The sequence below is a fragment of the Bombus flavifrons genome, chromosome 3 (genome assembly GCF_040668555.2).
Source record: "Bombus flavifrons isolate JBK064 chromosome 3, iyBomFlav1_principal, whole genome shotgun sequence".
Classification (NCBI taxonomy): domain Eukaryota; kingdom Metazoa; phylum Arthropoda; class Insecta; order Hymenoptera; family Apidae; genus Bombus; species Bombus flavifrons.
This window is the reverse complement of record NC_138444.1, coordinates 3238893-3255683: the sequence shown is the minus strand read 5'-3', so window position 1 is coordinate 3255683 and position 16791 is coordinate 3238893. Positions and strand designations below refer to the sequence as shown.

General features: G+C 37.6%; 3 protein-coding genes across 3 annotated transcripts; 1 reads left to right on the top strand and 2 right to left on the bottom strand.

Moving 5' to 3' along the window:
• The first annotated feature begins 152 nt into the window (after positions 1 to 152).
• Positions 153 to 11577, top strand: chas (chascon). The gene is made up of 12 exons (XM_069109328.1): positions 153 to 390; positions 3664 to 3852; positions 4008 to 4044; positions 4445 to 4614; positions 4692 to 4871; positions 7928 to 8143; positions 8428 to 8674; positions 8875 to 9228; positions 9340 to 9545; positions 9636 to 9888; positions 9964 to 10426; positions 10842 to 11577. Exons 2-12 carry the CDS (start codon positions 3784 to 3786, stop codon positions 11377 to 11379), a joined length of 2733 nt encoding a protein of 910 aa, XP_068965429.1. The 5' UTR covers positions 153 to 390; positions 3664 to 3783; the 3' UTR covers positions 11380 to 11577.
• Positions 11578 to 11781: 204 nt separating this feature from the next.
• On the bottom strand, positions 11782 to 13390 carry Vkor (Vitamin-K epoxide reductase). The gene is made up of 3 exons (XM_069109358.1): positions 12968 to 13390; positions 12411 to 12508; positions 11782 to 12298 (listed from the first exon to the last, which is right to left on the bottom strand). The coding sequence occupies exons 1-3, from the start codon at positions 13147 to 13149 to the stop codon at positions 12075 to 12077; spliced, it is 504 nt and encodes a 167-aa protein (XP_068965459.1). The 5' UTR covers positions 13150 to 13390; the 3' UTR covers positions 11782 to 12074.
• A 173-nt stretch (positions 13391 to 13563) lies between these two features.
• Positions 13564 to 15354, bottom strand: lwr (ubiquitin conjugating enzyme lesswright). Its single transcript, XM_069109359.1, has 5 exons — positions 15165 to 15354; positions 15006 to 15075; positions 14587 to 14670; positions 14253 to 14515; positions 13564 to 14166 (listed from the first exon to the last, which is right to left on the bottom strand). Exons 2-5 carry the CDS (start codon positions 15069 to 15071, stop codon positions 14100 to 14102), a joined length of 480 nt encoding a protein of 159 aa, XP_068965460.1. The 5' UTR covers positions 15072 to 15075; positions 15165 to 15354; the 3' UTR covers positions 13564 to 14099.
• Between the last annotated feature and the right edge of the window lie 1437 nt (positions 15355 to 16791).

Sequence of the window (16791 nt, the reverse complement as noted above, 5' to 3'; positions counted from 1 at the left end):
CCCCAGATTGGATTCAACTCGATCTCATCGGTACCAATAGTTCGGGTGTGCTTCGTGCTGCTCCGGCGATCTTCGTTTCCCACTGGGAGCACTCCAGCGGCTGGGAGATCCGTCAGAAAGCGCTCCACGGACGAACAGTATCGTGAGCGCTGGCCACGGCAGCATGCGCGGGAATTTGGTTTGCTGTTCGTTTTTCGATTATCCACGCTGTGGCATTTTACTCGTCACTTGACGACTTGTTCAACGACGATTTAAACGACTTCTCTTCTTCTTGTCACGTGTGCACTCGTACTTGTAATCGAAAGAACAAGATATCGAAGAATTGTTACACTTGATCCATCTATCTACGGTTTTAAAAGCAGCGGTCATTGGAGTATCGATAGGAATCAGGTGAATGTAAACACCGCTCTTTTTTTCCTTTTTCACCCGCTGACTCTTGCTCTTCGCTAAATTCAAATGCATCTTATTCTACGTTATTCTCTTTCGTTGCTTACCGCAATTCTGAAACGCGTGTACTTTCGTAGAGAAGGCTGGCCGCTCCATCGAATCGCTTTTTGCTCGAGGATGTTACGAGACTAGCATTGTCAGCTTCTTACGTAATTTGCCGTGCACGAGTACCGATGGGAATCTTCCCAGTGCATCGGCTGTAAAGACACGTTTCTAGTCTATGCCTCTCTTTTCCTCTCATTACGTGTTCTCCATACCAGATCGATGTTATTTGATTTTGTTTACACTTGCATGTTAATTCGCAATTAGATTACCGATGTTTAGAACCGACAGTTTTACATGATTGTTAGATCGAATTAATTTCATAACGAGACTTGGTCAATGATTAGTTGTCATGGTTTGAGTACGGTTAACACGAAAGCAGAAATGCGATTTATTTTTTTTTAACTTCGCGGAAGAGCGGTCAGATATTTTCTTCCTTGAAATTCTAAATGCGTCAAGTTATTTAATTCTCTACTCCACCGCTTCTTCGTTTGGATTAGTTATTTACAGTTAAATGAATTCGAACAGTACATTTTGTTTTAAGCGATACGTTTATTTTTCTTTTATAACTTTTACAAAATGTGTAATAAAAGTGATACTTTTTCTTTTTTTTTTTTTAGAAGAAAATTGGATGATTGAGAGATATAAGAGATGTCACGTATAAACTTGCCGCGCTTATTTTTCCTCAAAATGGCGACGTCCTTGTCGAGGTCACGTGTTCATCGCATTACAGGCATACCACCCACGAGTGTCCACCTGTTCTCCGATCGCTCTATTTATCTGTCGCTTTTCGTTCTTCGGCCACGCATTTAAATCACCGACGACATGTCGAACGGTGATTTAAACTTTCATCGTAACATCTTCGATTTTTCACTTAAAAATTTAGTAAAACAGATAGAGAAAGATCTTCGATAAAAACTATCATCTCAGAAGATTCGTGGTTCACGTAGTTCGTAGTTCTCCCACTTAAAAGGATGTAAGAGAGAAACGATATTAGAATAATATTTAAAAAATATTACTAACTAGAATCTTCTTCCATGATGGAAGTCGAGAAACTTCGTTCCGTTCGCTGTGACAATAGAGCAGAAAAACGTCCTCCGCGATGGACAGTTTTCACTTGTTCAGCCGCGCACCAGTGTGACACATGCCTGACGTCACGTGCATATCCAATGAGAAAAGACCGACACGGTCGTATATAGAATCGTCGTTGGTGCGTGATGTCAATACGAATCACTCCTGCTTTTTAACTTAGTCTCGATCGACGATCGACGTCTTCTCTTCATTTACGAGATCTCTTTTCGTTCTCTCTCCCTCTCTCTCTTTCTCTCTACTTTGTAAAGTACGTTAATTATCGCTGACCGGAACGTCAATGCGTGCCAGTTTGAAGTGGCCGACGATTATTTTCTCTGGTAGCCGTCATTTGCTTTAAGACGGCACATTATAAGCCTAGATTCTAGGGAAAAAAATCGTGATACTTACGTACCTGTTCCAGCCAGGACAGGGAGAGCTCGTGCGTAATTCCAACCGCAAGGACGCAAGTGTTCAATGGCGTAGGCCGATGCTTTCGTTCAATCTTCCTCCATTAATTATAATTCTATTAATATAATGAATAGTTTCGGTATTCATCGCCGATAATATTATATTGATCGTATTTTAGATAGTTATACAAAGAATTGCACGAGTTAGAATCCAGCGTCTGAATCACAATTCATCATCTGTCTTTATTTTTTAAATCACCTGCAACTAACAAAACAAATTTCACAAGTATTTTTTCAATATATTTTGAATAATTTACGAAATTTCTCTGAAGATTCTAATTTTGTAATAGGCATACCTATACCTTCATTAGTATATTCTTGGGCCAAAGGGTTAAACGATACAAGAAATACGCCACTGTCGTCGGAAACTGGTCGTACGTGGCACACGCGTGTCTTTTAACCATCTCGATATCGTATCGCAGCCCATATCGAGGTGGCCGCGACCACAGACCCGCGCGCCACAGCGGCCTTCGACTTCCATGCAGAAAGAGCGTCCTGATGAATTATCATGCCCCGCCTATACACATACACACGATTACTAGACATACGTGGTCACGATTACGCTAGAAGCGTTAAATAGGCTGCATCTTCGATGACTTCGATCGGATCGAGATGACCCTGTTGTTTCTTACATCCTGATTGCCCCAATGATTCCCGGGACTGGCAAATTGCGGCTCGTTTCAACTACTTCATTATTCTATTCTATTTTTGAATAAATATATGTACTTTTTGTACGAGAAGTTGAGAGGAAAAGTGAATTGAAGGGAAAACTATGAGCGAACATTAATAGAGGGATCGACACGCTACTAAATATTAAACAAATTATTATACATATTCATAAAGGTCAAGAATATATAAGAAAATCTTATCCATAATATAGAGATCAGGATCATAGTGATCTTTATTTATTATATAGATTTATTTATTTATTGTGATTGAAACAGAAAACTATAACTATTTAATTAGAACTTAATGTAGTAATGTGATATAGCTAAAGACAAGTAAATTAGTAGTTCACAACTCAATTTACAACTTACAATTCACAACTCATGAGTAACAATTAACCTGCAATTATTCGCAGCTTCCTCGCAACTGCTACCAGTTGCAACTCCAACTATTGATTATTGACTATTTACTATTTACTATCTATTATTTACTATTTAATATTTACTATTTAATATTTACTATTTACTATTTACTATTTACTATTTACTATCTACTATTTACTATATACTATTTATTATTTACTACTTACTGTTGAATATTGACTATTGACCACTTTCTTTACCAAGACATTCTTTTGATACCAGAGTTTTCGGTACTATTACGACTTACACGGGTTTTACAGCTATTGACCCAAGATGGTCAAATGTATTCTTTTTAATTACCCAATGTCCTAAAGGGCCATGAGCATCTGGCCCATAAGGATTTCCCATCATTCCCTGCCTGCCAGCATTGTTCTTGCTTTCTACCTGTAGTTCACCGGGTTTTCTCCAACGGTTTTTCCCTCACACTACAATAATTTCTCTTGTCACCTAATTGTCGCCCTGTCGTCTTCTGCATAAATTCATATAATTTAGTGACGTTATAATCTCTGGAAGAAAGATATGCATATTGTTATATTGGATTATTCCAGAAAAGTCAAGTAATCGGATAAGAAGGTAGACTTTTGTTGGAGGAATCCGTGAACCAATAATCCCACTTCCTGTCACGACAGCCTCTAACAGCACTAGGATTCACCAGCAGGCATGATCGAATGATGGAGGTGATTTCAACACGGCGATACGAGGCTCGTCCACCGTCAGCGAGCGTTCCACCGATTCTCGTGAGTAGATCTTTTCATCTTTGTACCTACCTTATAAAGGTATAAATCATTTATTCCTGTGCTCACAGTCAGACGGACAGATATTGCTACAATCACAATACATATACAGTCAGAGAAACGAGTTTAACCATGCGACTACTTTTTTTACTTTTCAGATCGACCCTGAGAATTCCGTGGCTTTGGTCAAAGAAGGTAATTCCTCGAACGTGATTGTCATGCATTGTTTGTTCGTGATGCGGACGTTCAAGTCGTGATTCAAATAACTAGATACAAGATAAGAAGGAAGGCGTGTCGCGCGCGAACCGAGGTCTGGCAAACATTTACCGTGAAGCGTATTAACATCAGCGAAGTTCCTCTTATTCTTGTTCGACGTCGCGAAACGGATCACTGCAATCATCGACGTCTACTCGCACCATTTCGCCTCTCCCCTTCTCAGCTCTTCTTCGTCTCTTTTCTTTTTTTACCTCTCTTCTCTCTCTCTCTTTCTCTCTCTGCCTCCCATTCTTATTCGTTCAGTTAGAAAGATTGGTTTTTCGCAATAACGCCGGCATTGTATAGTCCAAGTGGAAAGAGTACTCGCTTCCGCTTTCAGAGGAATGGGAGACTCGAAAGAAAAAAGAAATAACGACCACCAGGCAGATCGAGACGAGAGTGAAGCGACAGGTTGTACTCGAGGATGGCGAGGTCGTGGTCGATTCAGGGCCTCTGGTCACCACGAATACTACCGAAGACGTCGAGCAACAGGAGCATACCACGCAAGAAGTAAGGCTATTTCGAATAACTGAAATATAATAATAAAACCTTCGTATTACTGCCATTTTACCGATCTTTCTTTTCAGAGACGAACAACCGGTGATCAACCACAAGAAATTGAATGGCCGACAGGTGGAAGAAACTCTGCCGATGCCGGTAGCATTGTCCAGAAGGAATTAAACGAGACGGTAGTGAGGAGTCGCGAGGAAATCGAGGAGAGGCTGGAGACAGAAGATCGTCAACAACTGGGAGATATCTCGGACGAGGTACATATATCGATGCGACACACCCACATCTAAATTCCACCTGCGCGTGCCGCGATACGCTGGTGTAGTACACGTTCTTTCTCTTTCTTGCCGCGTAAAGGTCAGCTCGCCTCTCGCCAAGGCTCATCCCACATATATTCACTACGGTAGGTACCCGTGGATCACAAATACGGTGCCCTCTTTTGACCAACTTCCTTTCCCGGTCTGGAAAGATTTCGAGTTCCGGATTTATCCAGTACACCGATTTCTGACTCGGCCAAGGCCAACGTGGACAAAACGGTACATTATGGAACTCGGGGGACGTGTTCGTTTCTATTTGGTCTACTAAATTTGCGAATGACGATTTCTTTAAAGTGTGCCGTACAAGCTTTCTCCTAGAGAGGAGAAATGTATTTGAAGTGCTGCTTAACATCATAATTGAGAAATTTTACGGGTGACGAACAAAACAAACAGAGATGCGAAGAAAGTATTCAGCACGACTAGATTAGGCGTGAACATGCAGACACTTTTCAAATGAAATGTACAGAAAGATCATGTAAGTCTGAAGTTTCTCATAGCTTGTTGAATTTGACAATGCTGACTCTTTATCTTAAAGTATACGCATACACTTAGACTAGTTGTATCCTCTTTTTCTCTTCGCACGTTCGTTTATATACCGTGCAAAAGCTCTATAAGTATCGATTCTAATAATTCCTCTGTATATTTTCATTTCACACCTTTGTTAAACTTCGCCTCACACTTACGTATGATTATTCGCAACAATGTCCGCATTACCCTTTGCTCAAGAGCGAATTCCTCTAGCGATCGACAAAGCCGGAAATTTGTAATTTTTCTGACAGTCTGTCAAACGTCGTCAAAAGGCATCTGTGAACGCTTGTCGGCGAATGATTAATGGAGCCTGAGCGGAAAGAGACGAACACGGAAGGCAGCGACTGTGCATCAAGAGGAGGCGTGCAACAGGTGTATCGTGTAGCCAATCGTATTTGTCACGTTGCTTATCGTAAATCTATGTGGTAACAAATCGAATAGATCGTAGACTCTTTTCCTCGTGGAATATCCTCGTGAAATACCAACGAACGTGCAAATAATCACACAAATCGATAATAGGTAAAGCATACTGCTTTTCTGCGGAGATTACACTGACGCTTAAAAATGAAAAACTGGAAACATCGTTAAAAGGCCGAGCTTGAAAGAACAGCATGAGGAGAAGATGGAAGCTAGTTGGAATAGACTTTAGGACGAAAGTGTGAGATCGTCTCTAGAGTCGATCGAGCGTGCAACGAGGCTTACCGGTTACTAGCGGTTACGATAGAAGAGGAAATATCTCTCGTTGGAGGGGACTGACTTCTGCATTGCAAAAGCCAGGCAACAGGTATTCGCGTTCGCGCATGAACGATTCAGAAACGAAGAGGTCGAATTGTTCTGGATGAAGAAGAACGAAAGGAAAGAGAGGCTGATCGGCTGTATCGGCTGATACGCGAAGTAGGGATACCTACGGAGAAGAAGCAGAGAGGAAGAGAAAGGAGAACTAAGGAAGGAGAAGTCACAGGAGAAAGAGCGACAAAGAGGCACGACTCATCGAGAAGTGGAAGTCGATGATCTCTCGACTTTGCTCTCCCTTCACCGAATGGCGACGAACGAGCTGAGATGCCACGATCGCAGTCATAGCAGCTGTTCCGTGCTCGACTATCTTCGACGTTCCTATCTGGTCGCGACCGACATACGTTTCACAGATTACTTTCTTTGTTCTGATCCGTTTACCGGCGATTACAGGATATTACGTGATTCTACACGGCGATAACGTTCATTCTCGCCCCCCTATCTTCTTCTTTGACAGAGCGCCGATACGACGACCAACACCTGAGATCAGATATGATTCCTCGTGGATCTTTCGCTGGTATTTTGTAAGACTGTTAAATGTTTGGTGTCGTTTGGGTGTTACAGTGGTACAAACGGTAATTCGTGTCTATAAAATGGATCATATAGGAAACTGATCGTATTTCAAGGGACTACACCCACAGGTTATTTTTTTCTCACTTATTTCTAATTATTTGTAACATAGAAAGATATCTGATGAAGTTTCAAGCGTTTCAATAAAAATGTTGTAAAACGAGGATAACTTTCTTATGATAAATACCTATTTTTATAAGCGTGTGGAACGTGCGAAGGTCATTTTAGCCTTTCTTTTTTTTTTTTCTTCTTCTTCTTCTTAATTTGGATATGAAAGATAAAGGACATCCTTATGAGTCGTCAGGTGATCTGCGTGTAAACTGAATTCATGTAATTCCTGTCAAAAAATAAACTCGACAATCTACGTTAATCACTTACATTTAATTTCAATTCGAGCTTTTCAAGTGATCAATGTCGATTAAGTGTCGAGCTTAAAAACAACCTATTCCATATGTAAAACATTAATTACTTAAGTGACCTTTAATGACCTCGACCAATGCAGGCCATTCTGTTTGCTTCGCTTAAATTGATGGCAACCTTCAAACGTTGCGAATATCTTCACCTACAAGCGAGTTTCTCTCGTTGCGTAATATCTATATTTAAAATATTTTCTTTCTTATTTTAATATCATCTTTTAATACAATTCTCTATATCAGAACTTTATATTTAGTCATTCAGGTCATATGGAAGTACTGGGACATTTGATGATATTTGATACAAATTGAACGCTTTTCATTGCTTTTACTTTTCAACTATTTTATTATAAAATAAAGTGAAATTTGTTACAGTTTTTCAAAAAATATAACGAGTAGGTGTACTGATATCTATGGCCAATAGTGAACCTAATAGCGATCAAATTTTACGTTGATATATATTTCTTTTCGACTTGATCCAAGATTGTAGCTTTACATTTATTGTCGCGGATGTCGAGTGTTGTGACCTTCGCTGTTAGAAACACCTTTCTTTCCACTTGTTCGCGAAGGGACCGCGTGCGAGAGCCGGACGATCCGGTTTATCGCGGACGAGATTTCGGAACGCGAGGTGATTTCCAGCGGATAATAACTGGCCGGACCTAACTGGCTAAACGGTGACTCGTCTGGTTTCAGGCGTACCAGAAGGCTGTAAGAAGTAACCGGGGCGATCTGAGAGTGGCCCTTGCTGAATCTTCCAAGCAGTTGGCGTCTCAAACGGGTCCCAGGGTCGTCCAGCACACGACCAAGTCGAACAAGGTGATCGACACTGAGAAAACCTTGGAAAAGAAGGAGCTTAAGGCCGATGGATTGATCGTTACTGAGAGGAAACGAACGGTTGAGCATGAGGAGGTTTGTTTCTTCAAATATTCTCTTGTTCCTAGCTATCGTGTCTTTTTCTGTGATCTTCAACGGTTTTATAATTGAAGAGTACGATGGAAGAGCACCGGTCCCTCGAGTTACATTATCCATTTCTTGCAGGAGTTTTAAAATTCAGTGCATTATCAATCAATTCGATACTACTAACATTTTCCTGTTGTCATTTAGTTTTTTACTAAACTTTGTCAAACACGAGTTACGATAATTGAATTATATAATTATATAATAATTATAATTGATATTGATGTTAATCGTAGATTAAAGACCACGAGGTTCCCGATGACGGAAGCGACATAAATGGTGACGACGCGTCGGAGAAAAAAAAGGAAAGCTCGCATAGGTTCGTTAAAAAGAGGGACGAGGACGTGGTCGACTATATCTCAGGTGGCGAAAGGGTCGCCCGTGAAATGCGCTACGTCGCAGAGACCACCGAGGGAGAACGAATCGGAGATTGGACATCATCGCCTACAGCCATGCGAACTACTCGTTTCCATAAACATTCTGGTACTTCTTTTCTTTTTTAATTTTATATAAATTTACATCAAGTTCCAAAAATGCACTTTAGGAAATTTTCTGCTATTTAACCATCGTTAAAGCGCGCTAATATGCCGCGAGAATCGGCCCATTAATCTTTTCGAGATGGACTTTTCTTTTAAAGATAAACTTTCTAATAAACGATAGAAATTCAACGATTATTATTACAGGCTTTCCCGGAGAGAGCTTTCCAACGCGGAAGGATGTTTTAACAAAAAAACCATTGGATTTTGAAGAGGAAGATGAAGCGAGAAAGTTTGAAACGTCTAAATGGTTGGAGAGCCATTTTGGTAGCGAGTCGCGTTCTTCTCATGGATCCATCGATGCTGATGACTCTCCTCTTCCAACTAGCGCGAATACCAGCTACATTAACATTACTATGAAGTCTTGTGCCCCTAAGGAACGGGATTATCAGAATGTGAACTCTAATCGACATCAACGACGCAGTACTGGTCGTGATTCAGCGTCACCTTCGGGATATTTTCACGGCATAAGCGAGTGGTCTGAGAGATACCAAGGGAAAGGTATTACAGGATTAAAATATATCTCGTCGGGGTACCATTTACAATTTTGTGATATTTTATATAATTTATAACGTACTTCGGTATTATTAAACATTTATGTATATTATCTAGAGAGACAAAGTCAAGCAAGAACGAGTTCTCCGCAATACGTCGAAGCAGTTCATACAAACGGATATGCTCAGGATCACTCAAGGAACCAAGGTGAATCGACGTACTCAAAAACTTATGAATCTGTTCTTCGTCGCGAACACCAAGAATCGTTTGATCGACCACGTACTCCACCATCTCCACCTGTTCGACGAAGGTCGAAAGAACAGGTATGTATCTTTCATATCTTTTATGTTTGTGTATCGATTATATGTTATCGACTCTGTTGCGATATATTATAAGGATATTGTTTATTTTAGTGGATAACGAGGTCCGAAGAAAAGACCAGTTTAAACGACTCGATACCAGGTCGTACTACCAGCCCAGTTCACGTCGTACAAAGAACCTGGGAAAGTCGCAATCGAAATGTCCAAGAGCAGGCAGTGGAGCGAGACAACTGGAAGAAATCAACGTCGAGATCTAGATCAACGTCACCCATGCCAGAATTGAATTTACGCGACAGTAAAAAATCAACTGAATTTTCGACTTCGACTCCTGCTCGTCCCGCAAAAAGTAAGTATTAAAGGCATTTGAAATGAATGTTCTTTTTTAAGACGATGATATTTATATATATTTTAAATGTTCAAGGTTCGGGACATTCGAAATATAAGATCGGCGAGTCTTTCAGGAAACTAGTAGGGAAATTGCGCTCTGCCAGCAGCGAAAGGAAGAATAAACGGTCTAATAGCAGCTCTATTTCTCAATTGACTCAGACTGACGACAGTGGGCCGACCTACATGCAGTACAATGTGATCGACAAAAACATTCCTCTGATAAACGAAAGGGATACCGAGGAAAAGCCTCCTGAAAGACCACCTAGGAACCATGCTACCGTGAACAATAATTCGAATAAGATCTCGAAAACAGCGAAAACTAGCACCCAAGTGGTACAAGAACAATGGCAACGCAGCGAATCAACGCCACCATTGCACAGGTATTACCTCGGAGAGGATCCCTTCGGAGGAAGCATCTACGGCCGCGAAAAAGGATACCGAGATGCGAGAAGATCTGGGAAACCACGCGGTAGAGCTACCGCTGAAACCGAGTACAGGTAACTAAACTAAGTTATAAGAAAGAAAGAATATTAAATGGCTAATCGTTGCATATATGGGTTAGCTATGTCTGCAAGTTAATCGTTAAAAGTAAGAGCAGCGGTATCGTATTGCCTGGCTGCGAAAGAAAGGCGTAATCGTATGAGCGTCGAAAGACATTTCAGTAAGCCGATACAGATTTACGTAATCGAATCCGTAGAACGGTGTGCTTCATTGCTTGTTCAATTGCGTATGTATGTAGAATAGATGTATAAGTAAGACATTTCGCGACGAAACGTCGGTCGCTTCGGATGCTGGGTGAAGGCTGCATGAAAGGGAGCATGTCTCTATGCCGCTATGTAGTTTCGTATGGGCTCGTCAGCCATCTCGGAGAACGATTGCTCCACAGTCAACTGTCGAATCGACGCGTTTCAGCGTCGCATCCAGTTCACTTGGCAGGTTTAGCAAGTCAACCAGTCGGCTAGTCAACGATCACGAGCGAGAGGAACATTTTAGGAGCACTCAAACCTTGCCGAGGAACCTGCATGCCGGAGGACAATACGTACGGTCGCAGACTCTAGCTAGACGCCAGCAACCGGTTTCTAATGCAATCAAATTGGGAACGTCACACGCCATCGTTCCGTCATCGGGGAACCAGTCGCGTCAGTACGGAAGCATGATCAATATCTCCATCAAGAATACGGTTACGTCGCCAAAGGTGGCGGTACCGACCAACGTTCAACCGCCGGCCAAGCCGGAACGAAGCTACAGATCGTCGTTGTTACGTAGCAAGAGCTTTAACGTCGAAGCTGACAGAAACGGCACTGAGACGGCACCCCCCAAAATACCGTACACATCTAACTTGCAATTAAATAGATTGGACGAGACACCTCCGTTGAAGAGTCCCGGCATTTTGGCCAGTATCAGTCGTAGCAACAGGGATTTGTTGAAAAGCAGCAGACACGAGTATTGAATAATTTTCATTAAGTCGATTTAAGTTGTTCAGTTGGAGACTTTTTAATAATTTTATAATGAACTGCTTTCTTCAATATAATTGAAGTGGAATCTATTATGCAATTATTAATTATCATATATGATTGTTTAAGATTTTCTTTTGTATAGTGTAAAGTGTAGTATAGTAATATTAATATTGTCCATGTATATCGTGAGAGATAGACACGTTTTGTATGAATCAACGAGATCGTGTTTTGTTCTAATATTTTCAGACAGGTTCTTATTACAGCACAGTTCATGCGAGATTTATTTAATTTTTTTCACTTACATATTCAATTACAATCCAAGATTACATATCAGGTTGGTAGAGGAGGAGAATGAGATAGCGATAGCGATTCATGTTTAAGAATATGTGATTGAATGTAACGTTAAATTTCGGGATATTTTATTACTATATTATATTAATACAAGGTGAAATTATAATTGTCCAGATTTGTTGCATTTATAGCATTTATTCCGTAATCATCAAATGTAATGTATTAAATAGTACATACAGATTCCTTCGATACAATGTGAAAAGTTTTTAATAAATCACAGGATATAGACGTTAAGTAAATAATACTTATGTATTAATATCATGATTAATCCATTCTTAACGACTTTGCAACAAAATTCGGAAGATTTTAGTAAAATTAGATTCTTAAAGATTCATATTTATTTCGATTTTTTCTTCTTATTTGTGCCATTGTTTCGATATAGTTTTTGCTGCTTTTTAACAGCAAGTATTAAAAGAATAGCATTTATGACATAAAGACTAACACAAACTACACAAATATTGCTTAATTTGTACAAAATGTAAGCCAGATAAAGCGTACCAAGGTTCGCACAGATTCCTAATGTTACGACAAGGGCTGATGTAACATACTTATTTGATATACCTAAAAAATTTATTAAAATGTTATTAGAAAACGAAAAATTATATTTTCTGCCCAGGGTTATGACATTATTACAATGGATGAAAATTTATTGAATCACAAATACGATACGTACTTAGTATTGCGACCAAAAGATAAAACGTTAATCCATATATAGAATTTGGCGCATATAAAAGAGATGTTTCTGGAATTATTCCAAAACCTTTCCCATATCTGTAATAAAGTCAATTAGTTATTAGCTATTTAAAAATGAATGATAATTCACCAAGTATTTTTAAGTTGAAAAATATAGACAAAAAACTATTAATGTTTCTCACAAAATTATCTTCGTTGAGTATCATAAGAGAGTTAATTCAAAATTCTATATGGACGCATGCGCAAGAATGAAGAAGGCTGATTTCTATGTAGAACACTGTACGATAAATAAACATGTAAAAACAATGTACAGTGCGTGCATTTACAGTTATAAAAATATATCAATCTACGAAGTACCAAATATTTGAAGTTAAATAAATTCGTTTATTTATAATCTTAAAAAATAGTTGCATCAATTAGAACACGAATTACGTTGTGGACAAGTTTTCTAGATTTTCTTCGTACACAAAATTGTACGAGTTTTATATCAACAAAATTGTATAATACACGTTTTAAAACTAAACAACCTATACTTACTCGGAGGAAAATGCTTTGGTGCAACTAACATGCTCGCTAATATCGCACACTGCTTCGTACAAATCATCCTCTTCCTTTGCTAATTCCACGTAATATGCATAGTAAGAAACAGCAAAACCTACGATACATGTTGTGATAATTCTAGTGTTTAATTTTCGTATAGATTTCTTGATTGTAGTCATGATTCGATTATATGAATAGCGAGTAAATTTGAATTAAATTTGAATACACTATTTTTAAAGAAAATTGACTGATCGAGTTATTTATTCACACTTGATAATTTTGTAAGCACTATGAATAGAAATTAATGTTCTTCGTGGAAGGAAATAATACAAATACGACGATCGATAATCATACTGTGAAACGAAATGTAACGTGGAACGTTGATTGGCGATGACCCTCTTCAGTATACTGAATGTCGAATGGGATTAATTTCCTTCCCACCACAAAATTATCCTTATATAAAAGCAACAATCTGATCCGAGTCAAGTCATCCAAACATCGAATTATCATATTTATACAACTGAATATGTAATTCTATTGGATTTTTTGTAAAGTTAAGATTACTTTTGGTTAAAAACAACAAAATTTGAATTAATTGGAATACTTTATTTCTTAAGATTTGTACAATCCTTACAAGACTTTAAATTCATTTTTTTTAAGAGATACTGACAGCTTATAGCCTGCAGAATGAACGAATATTTCTGATTTGTGTCGCGTTTGTTTCATTCCTTTACATGATGTACCTCATACAAAGTTTTTAGACTTATGAATATAATTGTCATTAATTCTTATGAATTAAATTTTTTACTTAAAAAAAATGCTTCTTCCATTCAGATTTTATAAATAAGTGGTAACAAAAAATTTAGCGTGACAATATGTAAAATCCTTCCTGTGTAGGATACTATCTTATTTGTTTATGTCTTAATTAGTACTGTCTATAGAGTACATGAGAACATATAGGAATTTTGTCACAAGAAAAAATGCAGATAATTGTAAATTAACTACATCATACGCTAGTGTTACTTATAAAAAGGATAAGAAATGTAGATTATTAGAATATGTTATAGATATATGATAACCTCTTTATGTAGTTGGAATATTTGAATTTAATGAGACTTAATATAGTGTTTTATTCCTGTGGAGCCATTGCTCTCGCTTGAGCTCTTACACGTTTTTCATACTCCAAGCGATTTTGACTGTAATAAAAAAGAAAGTACTTCACATTTCCCATAATAACTTCATATACACACAAGTTTTACGTCATATAAAATAAATATAATACCAATATATTGTATATGCTTCTGCTTGAGCTGGATCTTTGACATTTGGTTCATTTAATAAATCTTGTATACCAAGGAGAATTTGTTTAATTGTAATGGCAGGCCTCCAATCCTTTTCTTCGTCCAAGAGAGACAAACATACTGTTCCTGAAGGGTAGACATTTGGGTGAAATAAAGGAGGTTCAAACTTACATTTTGGTGGACTAGAAGGATAGTCATCCTTGAAGATCATGCGTAATTTGTACAATCCACCCTCCCATGGTGTCTGCGAAATTGAATGTTCAAATAATATCGAGAAAATGAATGTTAACCCTAATACTATGTGTTACAACTCACAGATTTTTTCCCTGGTATTGCACATTCCCAATTCATCAAGTTAAGTGTCCCATCTTGATTTTTAACAGGTCGTGCTACAAATCCCTTTACAAAAATTAAATTATGTCTCAATACACATTACATGCAAAAAGATTGACGTTTATCCACAACACATATACATGTATACTATATACGTCCAGAATAACGCACGCGTTTCTGTATGTAAGGTTAGGATTTTTAACTGTTAAACTATTTTATCGAAAACGATTTTCAACCTCGATAATAAACAGTTGTTCATGATCAAATAATATTATGAAGAGATGTTTATTTATTAACGCGATTTTGTTTAAATGAATAATTCAATGTTCAGACTGTCCAGAAGGAACATACACATTAATGATTGCAGTTGTAAAAAATAATATATCAAAAGGATAACTTACAAAAGGATGATCTTTCCTCCATGCTTTTCGCTCTTCGGCGAGCCTAGCAATCGCAATGCCTGACATTAATCTGCAACAATTTTACGTTATATTAGCGTAATGTATTTCGGCGCGAAATATAATCGAGACGTGGTGCGTAAACACGTATTGTGGCATTACCACTATGCTTATCGATAGCAATCCACAACTTTGAATTCTGGGCACTTTCTGCGCCGAAATTTCATCAAATACTTAGTTACACAAGGGTGAAAGCGATTCTATTAGGGTGCGTGTTCAGAAAACCTATGGATTTGTAACCGTCCTCGGTGTTGTTCGGATCTCACTGTGAATTCTTTTTCGCAAACACAGCATCTGTTATACGGGGACCTCTGCTGGTAAAAGAGGACACGTGTCTTGGACAAGTCCTGCACAGCTAAACCAATCAAAGTACATGTACATTTGTCCAATTCGTTGGTTGGCTGATCAATTTTAATTATATATATGCGTTTTTAGTTATTATTAATAAAAAAATTAATCATATCTTTAAGAAAAACAAAAATATTAAAAATAAAGAAATTAAATATATACATACTTGCAAGAAAAATGTAAGTCCTTATCATAATATTCGACTTTGTATATATGATTAAAGTAGCATAATTTATTTTTAAGTCATTTGTTCTTCACTTTATGCTTTTTTATTTTGTTTCATCAAACTTCTTACGTTTCATCTTTTATCTTAATCAGAAAGCAAAGCATTACATGCATATACATATACAAATTAAATCAATAAAAAGGCATGAATATCCAGAAAATTATTAGATTGTTACATTATTTTGTTGTACATAGCAATTAAGTGATAAATGTCGAAAAATATTCTTAGTAATCTTTTTGAATGAAATATCTTTCCAATGTATATTAACGTAATACATCTTGTATTTACACGGATATGAAATAGTAATAATATTAATAAAATATACTCTGTTTATCCATCGTATCTCCGTACCAAATAGAATTATTAAATTTCAGTAATTTTGTCGTGTTTATTTCTCCGTTTCGTGTCGTCCCTGCTTATACTTATATATACATACATGCTTTCATATCATATATCCGTTCAAAATAAAATAATTACGAAACTCGACTCAAATTCTACTTGTATTACTAGGATCGCATACTGGTATTAGAGGTTATAAGTAAGATACGATTTTATAGTTAAACTGAATTTTCCCTCAAAAGTTACTTCTTATATTGGGATAACATAAGAGGAATGGAGGTCTTTCAACGCTAGGTGGCGCCTCTGTAACTGTGATAAATTGGTTATCAAATTTCGTTCTTTGTCTTGGGATAACATAGGTAGAAAAGAGGTTCTGGATCATAAATAGCTCCGGTGAATTTTCTATTAAATTCTATCCTTTATGATAGGATAATATGATCTAAAAACAAGCTGCTTAATATCAAATATTATTCTTACTGCGACGTTAAATTTATGGTAGAAAAAATAAAGAGAATTTTATCCTGAATATCAGAATAATATAACGATGAAAGCATCTCGTCAATTTACCCGCTCATTTCAAACAGGATGTGCTCCACTGATAAAGCGTTAAAAGGTTTTAAACTAACGAGATAAAGGTGGTTAATTTTTTCCTTTTACTCAAATCTAGCTTTTTCTAAGGGAAACATGACGAATACAATCTAAATCTTATTGTAAATCGTGAACATGATATTATACCAAAAATCTAATAGTGCTAATATACGTTGTAATTAGAATACATTATAATTACAAAATTTGTAGAAGGTTTTTACATAATTC